The 18,779-nt window shown below is 46.1% G+C and overlaps 1 protein-coding gene across 1 annotated transcript; it reads left to right on the plus strand.

The window, feature by feature from the left end:
- The first annotated feature begins 9,331 nt into the window (after positions 1–9,331).
- Positions 9,332–10,167, plus strand: LOC123462227 (transmembrane protein PMIS2-like). Its single transcript, XM_045155180.1, has 2 exons — positions 9,332–9,614; positions 9,789–10,167. Exons 1-2 carry the CDS (start codon positions 9,423–9,425, stop codon positions 9,915–9,917), a joined length of 321 nt encoding a protein of 106 aa, XP_045011115.1. The 5' UTR covers positions 9,332–9,422; the 3' UTR covers positions 9,918–10,167.
- The last annotated feature ends 8,612 nt before the right edge of the window (positions 10,168–18,779 follow it).

The raw sequence follows: 18,779 nt of genomic DNA on the forward strand, positions 1-18,779 counted from the left end.
GGTGCCTGGTGTTCTGCCCTCTTTGGCCCATGGAGCCTGGGTTCTGGACTGGCTTTGATATACCCAGGGAGGGTGGGGGTGGAGCACAACTGGCTGATTACAGCTGATTAAGGGGCTCCTTGGGGTGACCTCCAGGCCTGGACAGCTCAAACACTTCCTACAGGGTTGCCCCAATCTGCCCAGACCCCATCACAATCTGCTGTTCCCATCCAGGACCTCAAGGGTAACACATGGCATCAAGAAGAAGAGGAAATGTGGGGTGCCACCCATGCCAGGCATTGTGATGAGGGCTTTCACCTATTAACTTATTTAACCTTGCAGCACCTTCGGACAGGGACTCTCTCTTATAGGTGGGGAAACTGAGGCACAGAGGGGTCAATTTGCTTGCCCATGAACCCCACACTAGGTCAGGTAGGGGCAGGACTCGGGACCAGGTAGATCAACCACAGTGTCATTATTTGAGCCCTTGAGCACACGCACGGCCATCTGCCAAGGCATCTCACATTCCCATTGTGCAGAGGGGGAAACTGAGGTTCAAAGGAGTTCAAAGAGGGTCCAAGCAGCCGTCATCACAGCTTTCAGTCATTTCCGATCCAACCCCAACCTGCTCAGATGGAGGGGCCAAGGTGCTCACTGGGGAAAGGCTGTGTCCAAGGGCTCTAGCCTTTGTTGCCAGGAAGTCTGCAGGGCCTGTCAAGTCCCCTAGGCAGGGGCCTCTGGAACCAGCAGGGAGGTGTGCTGGTGGAATGGTGGGGTCCTTGGTATGATTTTTCCTGGGCCTCTTGGAATGGGTGTGTGTCTCCAAGGGCAGGTGTGGGTGTGCTTGATAAGATAACCACATTGGCAATGGCCTTCTCCTTGGGAGCAGGTCACCTGGGAAAGTCAAAAGTGGTGGGAAACATGAGCTCCCCAATAACCCCCTGGCAGAACATCTGAAGCTCACTCCAGGGAACAAGAGAAAGCAGCAGGGTTGCAGTCCCGGTGATTGCAACTACAGTGAGTCACTCAGTGCACCACATGGGCTTCAACTGTGGAGCCCCAGATGCAAAACAGTTGTATTTGCACTGCTCCAAGCCGTTTCTTCTTATCACAACTGTGCCTCCAAAATGGAGGCCCAGATCAGCTTCCCTGCCTCATTCTGTATGTTGGCTATTCCAGCATTGGCCCTGGCATGTGTACACTGACCACAGTTATTCCTGCCTCAGGCCCCGGCCCTTGCTAGCACCCTGTCCTGGAAGTATCTACAGGGTGCCTTCTCCAGTCTTAGAGCAAATGTCACCTTTTCCGAAATTTCTTCCTGTAACATTTTCCCCCATTACCTCTATCCTCACTGTTCCCATCTGACATTAGCTTTTATTTGTTCAGTGTCTGTCCGCCTGACTCCGTGAGAAGGGAGGGTCTTGGTTGGTTGTCGCTGACACACATCCTGGAACAGCAACCCCAGCACACAGTGGGTGCTGAGCAAGCAAGCTCTAAGCAGGATTTTAGGCTGGGTGTACCCAGTGACAAGCCTGGAGCACTGGGAAAGACATTGGGAACACCTCAGACATCTCTCACGGTCTGCAGCCTTGCCAACCTGGCCCATCAACTTCTACCTCCAACATGCTCAGGGTCTGGTGTAGCTGTGCTGGCCATGTCTGCAAGCAAAGTCACAAGACGCAGACAGACCCCAGGAGTAGCAGCAGATTCTTTGTGCTCCTCTTCCAACATAGGGCGCCCCTCTCTGCTCTTCACCTCACTGGTTTTCCCTTCTTTCTCAATTCCTAGTGTTATTAGGCTATTGTAAAATTGAATACTTAAGACAGAGGAGATGGCTCAGCGATTAAAGGTGCTTGGTTTCAAAGACTGATGGCCTGGGTTCATTTCCCCAGTACCCACATAAAGCCAGATGCACAAAATGGTACATGCATCTGGAGTTGGCTTACAGAGGCAAGACCTCTGGCACACTCATTCTCTCTCTCTCTGCAAATATATATTTCTTTTCGAAGTACCACCATGCTCGGCTGTAAAAATGCTTTTTGAAAGCAAAACAAAAGTAGAGCCAGGCATGGTAGCGCACACCTTTAATCCCAGCACTTGGGAGACAGAGGTAGGAGGATCACAGTGAGTTCGAGACCAGCCTGAGATTACATAGTGAATTCCAGGTCAGCCCGAGCTAGACTGAGACCCTACCTCCAAAAACTAATAATAATAATAATAAGATTTAAATACTGAATTAATATTAATATCAATTAATGGTTACATATTTCAAAAATACTAGTTACAGAGATGGTAAAATAAATACTTGCCTATCCTTCACACAATTCTAATAATTTGCTACATTTATATTAGATTGATAGATCAACAGATGATAGACACTTAGATGAATGGGTGGATGTGTCAATCAACAGAGGATAGATTTCAGTTTTGTTTTGGAGAGCTAGGGAGATGACCCAGTGGATAAAACACTTGCTGTACAAATGGATTTACTAAATTTGGATTCCCAGAACTGATGAAGCTGGTGGCTGTAGCAGGAATCTATAATCCCAGTGTGCCTACCACAAGATGGGTGGAGAAGGCAGGAGAATCTTCCAGAAGCTCTTGGGCCAGCTAGCCTGGTGAAGAAAGTAGTGAACAATGGAAGACTCAGACTTAATGGAGGGGGGAAGCAGGGAAAAACATCAGAAATTGTCTTCTGATCTCTATGCACGCACAATGGCACACACACACACACATTTTGTTCCATGTTTTTTGGTGGGGAGGATGGTTCAAGGTAGGGTCTTATTCTAGCCCAGGCTGACCTGGCACTTACTCTGTAGTCCTAGGCTGCCCTTGAACTCACAATGATCTTCCTACCTCTTGCCTTGCCTTTTGTGAGCCACCACACCCAGCTGTTTCTTGCTTCTTTTTTTATTATAGTTTTTTTATATTTTATTTTTACTTATTTATTTGCAAAAGAGAGAAAGGGGCAATAGTGAGAGAATGGGCACTTCAGGGCCTCCAGCCACTGCAAAGGAACTTCAGACACATGCACCACCTTGTGCATCTGGTTTACAGGGGTCATGGGGAATTGAACTTGGTTCTTTTGGTCTTTCAGGCAAACACCTTAGCCACTAAGCAATCTCTCCAGCCCTGTTTTATCCCCCTTTGTTTTCTTGAGGTAGAGTCTTATTCTAGCCCAGGCTAACCTAGAATTCACTACAGAGTGTCAGGGTGTCCTTGAACTCACGGCAGTCCTCCTAACTCTGCCACCCCCTCAGTGTTGGGATTAAAGACACATGCCACCATGCCTGGTTAATTTTTTTTAATTTCTTTATATGCAAGCAAGGAGAGAGAAAAGAAGCAGGGAGTGGTGATGTATGCCTTTAATCCCAGCACTTGGGAGGCAAAAATAGGAGGATCACTGTGAGTTTAAGGCCACCCTGAGACTACATAGAGAATTCCAGATCAGCCTGAGCTAAAGTGAGACCCTACCTCAAAACAAACAAATAAACCAAAAAAAAAAAAAGAGCAAGGCATGGTGGCGCATGTCTTTAATCCCAGCACTTGGGGGCAGAGGTAAGAGGATAACCATGAGTTCGAGGCCACTCTGAGATTACATAGTAAATTACAGGTCATCCTGGGCTACAGTGAGACCCTACCTCAAAAAAAAAAAAAGAGAGAGAGAGAGAAAGAAAGAATGGGTGTACCAGGGCCTCTAGACTGCAAGCAATCTGTAGTGGAATGTGCCACTGTGCATCTGGCAGTTGGGGGAATGCTCAACAGCAGAGCACTTGCCTAGCATGTGTAAGACCCTGGTTCCATCCCCAGCAACACACATACACACTATCAAAATCATCATTTCAGCCCAGCATGATATCACATGCCTCTAATCCCAACAGTTAGGAGGTAGAAGTAGGAGGGTCAGGAGTTCAAGGTCGTCTTCTACTCTACAGCAAGTTTGAGACCAGCCCAGGCTACTTGAGACCGTGTCTCAAAAATAAAAGAGGGCCAGGCATGGTGGCACATGCCTTTAATTCCAGCACTTGGGAGGCAGAGGTAGGAGGATCGCTGTGAGTTCAAGGCCACCCTGAGATGACATAGTGAATTCCAGGTCAGGCCAGCCTGGGCCCTACCTCAAAAAACTAAAAATAAAAAATTTAAAAAGGAAGAAGAAGAAAAGAAATTAATTTCATGACCATGACCATGACACATGTAGCTTCCTCTGAGACACATGCACACTTGCCTCCCAAGTTCAACTGCTCCTTATCTTTTATGTTAAGTACTAATATGGGGCTGGGGAGATGGCTTAGTTGCTAAGGCACTTGCCTGCAAAGCCTAAAGGCCCAGATTTGATTCCCCAGTACCCACATAAAGCCAGATGCACAAAGTGACACATCTGAAGTTAATTTGGAGTGGCTGGAGGCCCTGGCACATCCATTCTTTCTGTCTCTCTCTTTTCTATCATTCTCTGCTTGCAAATAAATAATTTGTTAAGTGCTGATATTGCTTCTTCCAGGAAACTTTGGGCTGCAACCCAGATCGAGTCCGGAACTTCCCTAGGTTTTCCCACCCCTCGCAGAGCTCCGCATCCCAGCTGTCAGGACTTGAATCAAGTGTCTCCCATAGGCGCACATTGGAAATTTCTGATTCCCAACAAGTGACACGATCTGGGGACATTCTGGAAACTTCCAGAGGTGGGGCCTATCTGGAGAAAGTAGGACACTTGTACCGTGCCTTTGAAAGTTTATGTCTGGCCCCACGTCTCTTCTCCACGCTCTTTCTCTGCTGCCTGTCCTCCATGAGGTGGATGGCCTCCTTCTCCACACACTCCACCAGCAGGATGGGACTGAGTGACCATGGGCTGAGCCTCTGAAATCACGAGCCACAAGAAATCTTTGTCCTCTTGGGTTTTTTTCTGTCAGGTATTTTGGTCACAGCAATGAGAAAGGCAACTGACTCACCAGACCTGACCACTTGGACCCTCAGTCCCTCCATCACAGCCCTGACTATCCTGGGTTGTGACAATGTGGTGACTCTGAACTCCTTGAGGACAAGATCCAGATGTCTCCATCAGCACTGTGTATCCTGCATTGCTCAACCCAGAGCTGGCCCAGGCTGGCCCCAAGGAATGTTTGCTGAGTGAAGGACCTCACTGTGGCCTTGACTTTTGGTGTATATTTGAGACTCATTGATAAGATAGTGAGCCTGGCAATGCCTTCACTCCCCCATCGCTTCCAGACTTGTCTCCAGCTCCTTGTCAAAACAGCCCCAGGGGCAAAAAGGATTGCCCACTCCTTCCCCCCCACCCCCCCCCACCCCCCCACCCCCCCCCCCACGCCCCCACCCCACCCCCACCCAGGTTGATTAAACCGGCAGCAGGTCCTGCATTCTGTTCCTCTCTGGGAAAGTCACTCTCCGGGGGCCCACCTGGATTCAGAGCTTTCCACTCTCTTGGGAAATTGCCAGGTTGTCCTTGCTCTAGGATCCCAAGGTCATATTGGGGATCCCGCTTTCTCCCCCTTCTTTACTCCCACCTTGGTCAGCCTTCATGGCCTCCTGCCTGGACATCCCAGCAGTCTGCTCCTTGATCTCCTGCCCTCGTTCCTACTCCCGCAGTCCATTCTCCAAACGTGGCCAGAAGGAGCCTGTGCACCCCAGAAATGGGTCAGAGCCCACCACACACAGAGCTTTACCCAGGCTGCACCTCACTTAGGCTGAAAGCCAAGTCCTCAAAGGGCTCTTTTGTTGTCCCTAGCTGCCCTCTTCCCACTCTCCCAGATCCTTCATTGCAGTCACTTGACCCTCTCTGCTCTTCCTCCTGCACAACCCACAAGCTCTGACCTCACCCATCAGCACCTAAGCAGAGAGGGCTCCATATTCTCTGTAGTTCAGCTTCATTAGACTTCCTTATAGCCATAGCTCTGCTGCCTTTAAAAAATACAAATTTCGCAGGGCATGGTGGCACACGCCTTTTATCCCAGCACTTGGGAGGCAGAGGTAGGTGGATCGCTGTAAGTTTGAGGCCACCCTGACACTACATTGTGAACTCCAGGTCAACTTGGGCTAGAAAGTGAGACCTTACTTCAAAATAAAAAGAAAGAGAGAAAGAAAAGAAAAATATGAGTTTCATCCTGGTGTGGTGACGCATGTCTTTAACCCCAGAACACCGGAAGCAGAAGTAGGAGGATCACCATGAGTTCAAAGCCACCCTGAGACTACATAGTGAATTCCAGGTCAGCCTGGACCACAGCAAGACCCTACCTCAAAACAGAAAAAATATCTTTGAGACAGGCATGGTGGTACATGCCTTCAGTGCCAGAACTCAGGAGACTGAGGTAGCAAAATCACCATGGGTACAGAGCGAGTTCCAGGTCAGCCTGGGCTACAGTGAGTCCCTGCCTTGAAAAAGACCAATAAAACAAGAGTATGCCATTTGAGTTGCTGACTGTAAGGTTCAGGAGTGACCAAGACCATGGAGACCACTCTGAGGCAAAGATGGAAGGTTTTATTTGGAGAAAAACACAAGCTGCCAGGACTGACTCAAGAGTGGAATAGTGGGCTGGAGAGATGGCTTAGCGGTTAAGCGCTTGCCTGTGAAGCCTAAGGACCCCTGTTTGAGGCTCGGTTCCCCAGGTCCCACGTTAGCCAGATGCACAAGGGGGCGCACGCGTCTGGAGTTCGTTTGCAGAGGCTGGAAGCCTTGGCGCGCCCATTCTCTCTCTCTCCCTCTATCTGTCTTTCTCTCTGTGTCTGTCGCTCTCAAATAAATAAATAAAAAATTAAAAAAAAAAAGAGTGGAATAGTCAGCTTTGAGATCACAGATAGTGCCCTATGTAGAGCTCTTCAGTTGGGAGAAGATGAGGAAGGGAAGGAATTTCTTTGTTCTTTACATTTGCCATAGGTTGAGACCAGAAGACCTGGGGTGTTGTTAGGCAGGGAAGGGGTAATGGCTGGGCGATTTCTTGAGAAATGTGGATGACCTACTTCCTTATCTCTGTCACCCTCCTGCTGTGACTCCATCTTGTCCTGACCTAACACTGACCAGTTCTATTTTTATTTTTATTTTTTAACCTTTTTTTTTGTTATTTTTAATTATTTGAGAGCAACAGACAGAGAGAGAAAGAGGTAGATAGAGAGAGAAAGAGAGAATGGGCACGCCAGGACCTCCAGCCACTGCAAACGAAATCCAGACATGTGTGCCCCCTTGTGCATCTGGCTAAAGTGGGTTCTAGGGAATTGAGCCTCAAACTGGGATCCTTAGGTTTCACAGGCAAGCACTTAACCACTAAGCCATCTCTCTAGCCCTATTTTTTAAAAAAGACTTTTATTTTCATTTATTTATTTGAGAACAACAGACAGAGAAAGAGGCAGATAGAGAGAGAGAGAATGGGCACGCCAGGGCCTCCAGCCACTGCAAATGAACTCCAGACGCATGTGCCCCCTTGTGCATCTGGCTAATGTGGGTCCTGGGGAATGGAGCCTCGAACCAGGGTCCTTAGGCTTCACAGGCAAGCGCTTAACCGCCTAGCCATCTCTCCAGCCCTATTTTTTGTTTGTTTGCTTGCTTGTTTTTGTTTGTTTGTTTTGTTTTGTTTTTTGAGGTAGGGTCTCACTCTAGCTCAGGCTGACCTGGAATTCACTCTGTAGTCTCAAGGTGGCCTCGAACTCTTGGCAATTCTCCTACCTCTGCCTCCTGAGTGCTGGGATTAAAGGCGTGTGCCACCATGCCCAGCTCCTATTTTTATGTTTTTAATATTAAAAAAAATACTTTTATTTATTTACAAGGACAGAGAGAGAAAATAGGTACGTTAGGGCCACCAGCCACTGCAAATGAACTCCAGATATATGTGCCATTTTGTGCATCTGGCTTCATGTGGGTACTGGGAAACTGAACTCTGGTCGTTAAATTTTGCATGCAAGCATCTTAACCATTAAACCATCTCTCCAGCCTTTTTTTTTTCTCTCTCTCTCTCTTTGGTTTTTCGAAGTAGGGTCTCACTCTAGCCCAGGCTGATCTGGTATTCTCTGTGTCATCTCAGGGTGGCCTTGAAGTCATGGCGATCCTCCTACCTCTGCCTCCCAAGTGCTGGGATTAAAGGCGTGCGCTACCACGCCTGGCTATTTTTTTTTTTTTTTAATTGTAAACTAGGCATTGACAGTCTGGATTGTTTGGAGAATGTTTGTAGCATAGCTATGCTCAACAAAGAAGATGCTGAATTCTCAGAAGTTTCAAGAGCCTTGGAACAGATTTGCAGAACTATCTATTAATATGTATGTTTTATTAAACACCCATTTGCACCATTGGTACTGTACTAATGTGGCATTGGAAAGACTATATTACTGATAACTGTATATCTGCACATCATTCCTGACTAGATTGTTTTAAAGACATTCTCAGAGATTGAAGGTTTTCAAGTAATTTGGTTCGAAAGTACACAGTTGTCTTGAAGGGACTGTTATCATCATGAAGTCACTTGAGTTATCTGTTCTTTCTTGGTCAAGGTTAACAATTTCCAAGTGATTGCAAACTCACGTAAGTAATGCATTTACAAAGCCAGTTTGCATGCATTAAACGAGGGCTGCAGCTTGTTTTACAAATACTAGCACTCTTTTCTCTGTTATGTATTACTGTTAGAGAGTCAAAATAATCGTTCCGCTTAGCATCTCTTAAACCATGCCTGCAAGTATAGCAGGATTACTACATTTACAGTACTTTAATACTTGTATAAACTATGCAGAAATTTTTAATAAAGTGTAATATATTTTATAAACTAATAAGACTGAATGGGTAAAGGTTTTTAGAATGCGTTAGTATACATGCAGATACTGAAACATTTTGGTAATCTTTCTTACTAAAGATGTGAATGTTTAATGTACTTTCTCTGTTTCTACTCTGTAGTCCAATGAGAATTCAGTAATGACATTTTGCCATGTCAAACTGTGAATATAAATTTGTACTGTACAGGCCTCATATATTATACACAGTATGCAATATATGTATTATATACTTGTTAATAAAACCATCAGAATATTTTTTTTTAATCGTAAACTACATTTACTTGCGCACTGGGGAATGGAAGCCAGGCCTACAGGCTTTGCAAGAGAATGCCTTTAACCACTGACCCATAGCCAAAATCCAACTTTGTCCTGGGCTTGTTGACGCAGCCTCTCCGGGAGCTCCGGGGAAGCTGCCCGAGCTCTGGCCTCAGATAATGCGCTGCAGGAAACAAGATGGGTGTCTACAGCTTCCAACCACCCGTACCAGGGTGGGCGGGGCTGCTCCACCCTCCTCGCGGCTTCGGGGCCACGCCCACCCGTGAGGCGGCCGGGGCAGGCTCCGGCTCCTCCTTTGTGACTGGCCTGTGACAGAGTGGGTCTGCGGAGGCTGGTAGAGCTGGGCGTGCGCAGCGGGCCTGGGTGTCTTCCGTGCTCTAGGGGTCTGTTTTTATCTGAGAGGAAATATGGTTAATCCAGATGCCGCTGCAGCTGCCCCGGGGGCTCCAGGGGCCTCAGCTCCCCCAGTTAAGCCACTGGGCCGTCCACAGACTCCTGAAGAACTGGCGTTTTATGCTCCGGATCATTTTTTTTTGACTGTCATGGCAGTAATTTTATGCCCTCCCCTGGGACTGGCAGCTCTCCACTTCCGCAGCCAGGTAAAACAATCCTTAAGCCCCAGCCCGTCCAGTCTTCCCGGCTTTCCCTCTGCAGCTCTTCCTGTCGGGAGTGTGGTGAGTGTCGGGCTGGGCCCTTTCCTCATCGGCTGGAGGGCCCCAAACCTTCTCAGAACCTCTGGGCCCAGAAGCCACACCTAAGCTCCCGCCCTACAGATCAAAGAGGACAACAAGAACAGCTACTGGGAGGGTGCTTACCTGAACTCCAGCAGAACCGTCTGGCTGGATGTATTTGCCATACTCATTGGGTTAGGCGTCATCTATGGACTCGTCCTGTATACCTAAAGACCAGGACCAATACCCCAAGGGTCTACTACCCAGCAGACCCACCGACCCAAGGCATTGACCAGCCACCAAACAAGAACCTCAACCACTGAGATAAGACCTAGCCAAGAAACCCACCAACCAGAGAACTCAACATCTAAGCTATTCACCCTCCCCAGAACCCAGAGGCCACCGCCCCTAAGACTTCAGCTCACTGGGCTGCTCTTTGAGAAAAATATTTATTCAACCCAATAAAATTGGAGGGAAAGTTCTGGCTTTTCCTGTGTTTGTATATGTTTTTCTGGGTCTGTAGTGTCTTCATGAGGCTGTTTCCTTAGACCCAGTGAAAATCAGACTCTCAAAATGATGCCAGGCATGGTGGCTCATGCCTAGAAATACCAGCATTTGGGAGGTGGGGGCAAGAGAATCAGGAATGCAAGGCCAGTCTCAACTACATGGCGAGTTGGAAGCCAGCCTGGGGCCACATAAGATCCTATCTCAAAAAAAAAAAAAAAAAAGTCCTAATGGTTAAACTCACAGACATGGAAATGATGGAAATGGGGAGGGAAAATGTTGAATTACATCCTGTTGTAGTTAGGTTCTTGTTGACAGGACAAAACATCTGACCCAAAGCAGCTGATAAGAGGAAATGATTTCTTTCAGCGTACATTCTGGAGAGGAAGCTTCTTGATGGCAAGGGAAAGATGGTAGAGCAGAGGCTGGACATCACCTCTGCCACAGCAGATGGAAAACAGTATCAGTGGGGCTGGAGAAATTGCTTAGTGGTTAAGGTGCTTGCCTGCGAAGCCTAAGGACCCAGGTTCAATTCCCCACATAAATTACCCACATAAATACAGATGCACAAGGTGGCACATATGTCTGGAGATTTTTTGCAAGTGACTGGAGTCCCTGGCATGTCCATTCTCTAATTTCCCCTTTCTCTATTTCTCTGTCTCTCCTCTCTCTCCTTCTAATAAATAAACAAATATAAAAAGATTTACAGGGCTAGAGAGATGGCTTAGCAGTTGAGCACTTGCCTGTGAAGCCTAAGGACCCTGGTTCAAGGCTTGATTCCCCAGGACCCATGTTGGCCAGATGCACAAGGGGGCGCATCTAGAGTTTGTTTGCAATGGCTGGAGGCCTGGCGTGCCCATTCTCTCTCTCTCTCTCTCTCTCTCTCTCTCTATCTATCTATCTATCTATCTATCTGCCTCTTTCTCTGTTGCTCTCAAATAAATAAAAATGAACAAAAAAGTTTAAAACAAAGACTTACAAAGAAACAGAATCAGGAAAATGAGCCAAGCACTGGCCGAGGGAGCTGGCGATAGTACCCCAAAGCACACCTCCAGCAACACACCTCCTCCAGCAAGGCTCTACCTCCCAGTGCCACTATCTGGGGATCAATCATTAAAACACACAAGTTTGTTGAAGACATCTCATTCAAACCACCACAATCTACCCCTGGACTCCATAGACTCATAACCATCTCAAGACATAAAAATGCATTCAGGGAGACTAGACAGATAACTCAGAAGTTAAGACACCTGGCTGCAATGCCTAACAACCCAGGTTCAATTTCCAAGTACCCACATAAAGTGAGATGCACAACGTGGCTCATGCACCTGGACTGTGTTTGCAGTGGCACTATGCCCTGGTGTACCCATTCTCTCCCTTGATCTCTTTCTCTCTCTCTGTTTATAAATAAAAGTTAAAAAAAAATTAATGCATTCAGGAAGGAGAGATGGCTCAACACCTTAATGTACTTGCTTATAAACCCTGATGGCCTGCGTTTGAGTCCTCAGATGCACAAAGTAGCATATGCATCTGAAGTTAATTTGCAGGGGAAGGAGGTCTTGGCATACCCTTACTGTACCCCCCTCATCTGCCTTTTTCTCTCTGTCATAAATAAATAAATAAAATGCATTCCATCTAGCTTTCAAAGTACCCATAGTTTTTACCAATCCCAACACTATTCCAAAGTCCAAGGTCAGTCCAGGTGAGGTAGCACATGCCTTTTATCTCAACGCTCAGTAGGCAGAGGTAGGAAGATTGCTATGAGTTCGAGACCACACACACACACCTATAAGCCAAGACCCAATAGTCCTAAGTTCTATCTGAATTTAGGTCTTTCAACTCTCTGACCAGAATGGTCTATCCAGTTCTGCCTAGAGTGTCACACAGCATCTTTTAGTCCAAAGTTTCAAACTGGTACCAATTTTCTGTTGTAATTACCTTTGTGTTGCTAGCACAAAACACCAGACTTAAAGAAGCTATTGGGGGAAAAATATTTTCTTTCTTTCTTTCTTTCTTTCTTTCTTTCTTTCTTTCTTTCTTTCTTTCTTTCATTCTTTCTTTCTTTTCTGGTTTTTCAAGGTAGTGTCTCACTCTAGCCCAGGTTGACCTCAAATTAACTATGTAGTCTCAGGGTGACGTTGAATTCACATCAATCCTGCTACCTCTGTCTCTCAAGTGCTGGGATTAAAAGTATGTGCCACCATGCCTGGCTTGCAAAATATTTAATATTTATTTATTTGCCAGCAGAATGAGATAAGAGAGAAAGACAGAGAGAATGAGCATGCCAGAGCCTCAAGCCTCTGCAGACAGACTCCAGACACATGTGCCACTGTGTGCTTCTGGATCTATATGGTACTAGGGTATAGAACTCAGGTGGTTAGGCTTTGCAGACAAGTGTCAAACACTGAGTAATCTCTCCAGCCAATTTTTTAAATATTTTATTTATTTGAGGGTTGGAGGAGAGATAATGGGCATGCCAAGACCTCCAGCCACTGCAAATGAACTCCAGATGTATGTGCCACCTAGTGCATCTGACTTACATGGGTCCTGGGGAATTCAACCTGAGTTCTTTGGCTTCTCAGGTAAGCACCTTAACTGCTAAGACAGCTCTCCAGCACCCCCCCCCACCCCAAATATTTTTTAATTTAAGAGAAAAAGGCAGACAGAGAGAAAGAATGGATGTGTCAGGGCTTCCTGCCACAGCAAATGATCTCTAGGTGCATGTGCCATTTTGTATATCTGGCCTTATGTGGGTACTGGGAATCAAACCCTGGCCCCTCAGACTTAGCAAGCAATCACCTTTAACCACTGAGCCATCTTTCCAGCCCCAGAGGAAAGATTTGTCTTTCTTTCTTTTTTTGTTTGTTTGGTTTTTTTTTGTTTGTTTGTGTTTTTTTTGTTGTTGTTGTTTTTTTTTGTTTTTTTTTGCTTGCTTGTTTTTTGAGGTAGGGTCTCACTCTAGCTCAGGCTGACCTGGAATTCACTATGTAGTCTCAGGCTGGCCTTGAACTCACAGTGATCCTCCTACCTCTGCCTTCCAAGTACAAGGATTAAAGGTCTGTGCCACCACACCCAGCTTCTTTTTTTTGTTTTTTAGTACTTGTTTATTTATGAGAGAGAGAGAAATAGGCAGACAGCTAGAGAGAGAATTGGTGTACCAGGACCTCTAGCCACTGAAAGCAAAGTCCAGGTGCATGCGCCACCTTGTGCATCTGGCTTTATGTGGGTACTGAGGAACTGAACCTGGGTCCTTTGGCTTGGAAGGCAAGTACCTTAACTACTAAGCCATCCCTCCAGCCCTATGATTTGTTTTTCATTACAGTCTTGAGGAGAAGCTTCATGACATCAGGGAAAGGATGGTAGAGCAGAAGCTGGACATCATCCCCTGCCACAGCAGGTGGAAAACAGCAGCAGAAGAGTGAGCTGAGCTCTGGCACCAGCGGCCAGGGAGCAGAATAAAAAAACCTCAAAGCCACCAGGTATGGTGGTGTATGCCTTTAATCCCAGCACTTGGGAGGCAGAAGTAGGAGGATCACCATGAATTTGAGGCCACCCAGAGACTACATAGTGAATTTCAGATTGGTCTGGGATAGAGAGAGACCCTATTTAGAAATATATATATATATTGCTGAAGACTCCACATACTTGGGCTGCAAGGCCATTGAAAAAACCGGCTGGAACTGAGCTGATAACCTCCTCCATGTAGACCAGCTGACAGAAAGCTGGAAAACGTCATTCTGCATGCAGTTCACTGGGAGAGAGACAAATCACCAATAAAGATACTCAAAAGTGGACACTGCAAGCCTTATATTTGGCCAGCCAGGCCAAATGAGCCAATGGGTGCAATAGTGGCACATCTGTCATGGTGGAAACCAACTGCCCTCTAATTGGACTGGAGGCCTGCTCCATGGGAGGGAATACATCCCTGATACTGAAAACCTACAACAGGGGTAGTCATGAGCCCTAGAGGTGTAACATCTGCTGCTGTCTGGCTAAATGTATATACTATGCTCATCAAACTTCCCAGTAAACATTTCTATTAATGTTCATATCTATATATTAATGCTACTCTCACTTTTGTAGGGAATCTTCTCTTTTCAGATGGCAGTGACCTTGGGATGACTCAGAAGGCATTATGGTGCTGGGCAGAAGTGACAGGAGTGCTCAGCACTGCAATATCTCTATCACAACTTCCAAGTCTCAGGGTCCATTGTGGAAGAGGTGGCGGAAAGAATATAAGAGTCAAAGGAAGGGTAGGACTTCTTACAATGTGCTCCTCCAGACACAAAATTATCTGGATATCCATGACCTCACAGTGTCTGACACTACCTACACAAGACCATCATAAGAGGAGGAAAAGATCATGACATCAAAATAAGAGAGACTGATTGAGAGGAGAGGGTATGATGGAAAATGGAGTTTCAAAGGGAAATGTGGGGGGGAGGGATTACCATGGGATATTGCTTATAATCATGGAAGTTGTTAATAAAAATAATAATAAAAAAACCAAAGCCCACCCCAGCAACATACCTCCTCCATCAAGAATTCACCTCCTGTGCAAGGGACTGCCTTCAAAACACATGAGTTAATGGGAACCATCAAATTCAAACCACCATATATCCCCTTTGTCACTGATAAAACTGCATGTCCTTAAAATAAGATTGTTTTCTGGGACTGGTATCTTTGTAAGGTAACACAGTGACATAGTCTTTGTGGGTGATATTTAGAAAGTTGAATCGATATTTATGTGGCTTCCCATTTAAGCTGGAATGTTAGGCTTGTTATGTCCTCACCCAGATATGCTACATCCCCATAACTTGAACATTCATGAGGCAAAGGCAGAAAGATCTGGGATATACAGTGAGACCCTGTCTCAAACTAAACTAATAAACATAAACTAGCAAAAAAAAAAAAAAAGCAGAAACCTCGGGCTGGAGAGATGGCTCAGCAGTTAAGGCATTTGCCTGCAAAGCCTGATGACCTGTGTTCAATTCCCAGCACCCACATAACACCAGATGCACAAAGTGGCACATGCAACTGGAGTTTGTTTGCAGTGGCTAGAAGCTCTGGTGCACTTCTTTTTCTATCTGTCTCTCTCTCAAATAAAATTTTAAAAATTCAAAAACTAAAACAAAAACAGAGTTAAGAGTTAGTCAGGATCAGAGAAGATATGAGAAGGACCAAATTAAGGGTTGGGGGTGGTGAGGTATTTATGTGTGAACAGCAATGGCTTAGAGAGGACCATGAAGGATTCATAGGAAAAAACATCAGACAGAAGAATGAGTGTGTGGAGACCTATGAGAACAGCCACCTGTAAGGCAAGCAGAAGACTTTGGAAGAAACCAGACTCCTCGGCTTTGCACTCTAGCTCTAAATGGTGAGAAAACGTCTGTTGTTTGAGTCACCCAGGCTATGATATTTTGTTATGGCTGCCCTAGCCAGCTGAAGGCAGTGTGCCCATTCCTGGATGGTTTACAGTCAACACTTCGCCTACTACCAACACCTTTATGATAAGCGAACACAAAACACAGGGGTACATTATGGGAAAACAGGCCACATCCAAAGACAGTGGTGACAACCTGCAGATGGCCGAGCAGGATGGGTCTAAACTTGGAGAATTCCTTATTAATTTCTGCTAAAACTTAGTCAGCCTCCATGAAATTTAAAGCCCACTCTAAATATACTAATTAAACTGAATTACCTTTTTTTTTTTTTCTTGTTTCTTTTAGGTAGAGGCTTACTCTAACCCAAACTGACCTGGAATTCACTGTGTAGTCTCAGGGTGGCCTCAAACTCATGGTGATCCTCCTACCTCCGTCTCCTGAGTGCTAAGATTAAAGGTATGTGCCATCATGCCCAGCAATTGAATTACCTTTAAAAAAAACATTTTTGAGAGAGAAAGAGAAAGAATGGGTGCCGCAGCAGGGCCTTTTGGCCACTGAATGAACTTCAGACACGTGCGCTCCCTTTGTGTGCTTGTGCAACATTGCACGTGTTTGTCACTGTGCATCTGGCTCTGTAGGACTGGAAATCTTCACATGCATTCTTAGGCTTCACAGGCAAGTTCCTTAACAGCTAAGTCATCTCTCCAGCCCTGAATTACCTTTTTATGTTATTTTATTTTGGTTTTTTGAGATAGGGTCTCACTTTAGCCCAGGCTGACCTGAAATTCACTCTGTAGTCTCAGGGTGGCCTTAAATTCACAGCAATCCTCCAAGTGCTGGTATTAAGGGTATATGCCACCATGCCCAGCCTGAATTACCTCTATTTTACTTTATTTTTTTTATTTTTTTTTTTTAAGAGAGAGCCTTCAACCACTGCAAATGAACTCCAGAAGCATGCGCCACCTGGTACAGCTGGCTTAAGTAGGTCCTGGGGAATCAAACCTGGATTCTTTGGCTTTGCAGGCAAGTACCTAAACCTCCAAGCCATTCCTCCAGCCCCTGAATTATCTTTTTAAAGGACCTTTTCCCAATATAGTCACAGTCTGAGGTACTCCCCATTAGAGCTTCAACAGGGCTCCTCATTTGGGAAGGGCATAGTTGATAACCCACAGTATCTCTCTAAGCCTGGGGATATATTCTGAATTTTGAACTAGGTGCCATGGGGGATGAAGTGATTGTTCAGTGGGTAAAGTACTTGCCATACAAGCATGAAGATCTGAGTTCAGATCCTCAGAACCCACAGTGAAATGCTGGGCACTGTTGCTGCAAGGGAGTCAGGTAGCTCTGTTAGACCGTGAGGGTGACTGGGCCCCTAAAAGTACCCTTGCAGTCTCCACTCTGCTGGCAGTCAAAATATGATCTGACTTCTTAACTCTTCCCTAGATCTGTTTTTCAACAAACTACCTGAACCTCTCCTGAGAAGGAGGTCTTCTCTCCTAGGATTTAATCCTAATACTGTGGTTGGTCAAGTTCAGCCCCCAGAACTTAGCATCATGGCTAGCCTCTTCCTGAGACAGCTCCTAGCCCAAACCAATCAGTCTTCACTCTGGCTCACCTGAGCCAGAAGATAGGGTCTACCACTATAAGGTTATAAATACGTTTGCAAAGGGAGAACCATGTTTCTGGGCTGTCGGATCTCTCCTGAACCTCCAGCTTCTGTTTCTGGTGAGTTTCTCCCTGGCTCAGCCCAGCTGGGCTGAGATAAGAAAAGAACCCTAACACCTACTTCCCACAAGGGCTCTTCACCCCTCCTGCCCTCCACGTGGCAGGGGCTCTCTGTACTTTCTCTTCTGTCCTCTCCACGGTTTTTCCAGGCCCACCGCCATGGGCTCTCAGGCCACGTGGTTGTATTCATTTTCCGTCCCTTGGTTCTGTACTTCCCTAAATGAATATAATCATTTAATAATTATCCTTCTCAGTCTTTTTTGGGAGGGGTTCCAGATAGGGTCTCACTCTAGCCCAGGCTGACCTGGAATTCACTATGTAGTCTCAGGGTGGCCTCAAACTCACAGCAATCCTCCTACCTCTGCCTACCAAGTTCTGGGATTAAAGGCATGTGCCACTATGCTTGGCTTGTGTCTTCTTTTAACCAAAGAATTGAATATAAGACTAAAAAGGAAGCAGAGGGAAACGAGGCCACCTTGAGGCTACATAGTGAATTCCAGGTCAGCCTGGGCTAGAACAAGACCCTGCCTCAGAAAACAAAATAAAAAAACAAAGGCCAGCAGAAAAGTTCAGATCAAGAAACAATGCCATGCTCTCTAGACTCATGTATGTCTAAGTAGAGATGAGAGGGAATCCAGAGAGAACTCCTCTCCCCACACTCTAAGGGTCACACCGATTGAGAGGGAGGGACTAGAAGGCTTCAGCCTTTATAGCATCAGATTCAGGTATGCAAGGGCAAGAGCTGATTGGATGATGGACCCCAGGGCCAGTCCATCTGAGCTAGCCCATCCAGGTAGCACACTAGATTGTGGGTAATCAGGGGCACTATAGATCAGTCTCGATCAGACATGAGTTCCATTTCTGCCAAGAGTTCAGTTCTTGTGCCAGGGTGAGGTGGAATGTGTGGTAGCATTTCCTGGTTCTCTCTAGGTCTCAATCTCTAACTGAAACTACCTAACAGAAGCTAGCTTCTTCCTATTCTCCTTCACCAGCACTAAGGAGGCAGAGACATGAATCCCTGAGGCTCAGTGCCTGGCTGGTCTACCTGAATTGGTGAGCTCTGGATTCAGCAAAAGACCATGTCTCAAAGAATAAAATGGACGATTAAGTAAGACACCAAACATTGATCTCTGGCCTCCACACATGCACATGCATACATTTGCATTTGCCACTTGCAGTGGTTTGAATGCAAAATGTCTCCTGTGGACTTCTATGTTTAAATACTTAATCCCCAGCTGGTAGATCTGTCTGGGAAATCTGTGGAACCTTCAGAAGATGGAGCCTCACTGCAGAAAGTGTGTCACTGGTTGCAGGTCCTGGGATGTTATAGTCCAGCCCCACTTGTGCTTTTGAATTTTCTCCTTCCTCCCTGCTGATGTGAAAATGTGATGCTGGCTGTCTGCTCCTTCCATGCCTTTTCCACCATGATGAAACTTCCCCTTGAGACCATAAGCCAAAAATAAATCCTTTCCTTCCTTAA

Source organism: Jaculus jaculus, chromosome 7 (genome assembly GCF_020740685.1).
Source record: "Jaculus jaculus isolate mJacJac1 chromosome 7, mJacJac1.mat.Y.cur, whole genome shotgun sequence".
In the NCBI taxonomy this organism is placed as follows: Eukaryota; Metazoa; Chordata; class Mammalia; order Rodentia; family Dipodidae; genus Jaculus; species Jaculus jaculus.

Coding starts and splice junctions, on each gene's coding strand:
- LOC123462227 (XM_045155180.1), top strand. CDS start 9,423: ATGGTTAATCCAGATGCCGCTGCAGCTGCCCCGGGGGCTCCAGGGGCC. Junction 9,615..9,788: donor CTCTCCACTTCCGCAGCCAG/GTAAAACAATCC, acceptor CCCGCCCTACAG/ATCAAAGAGGACAACAAGAA.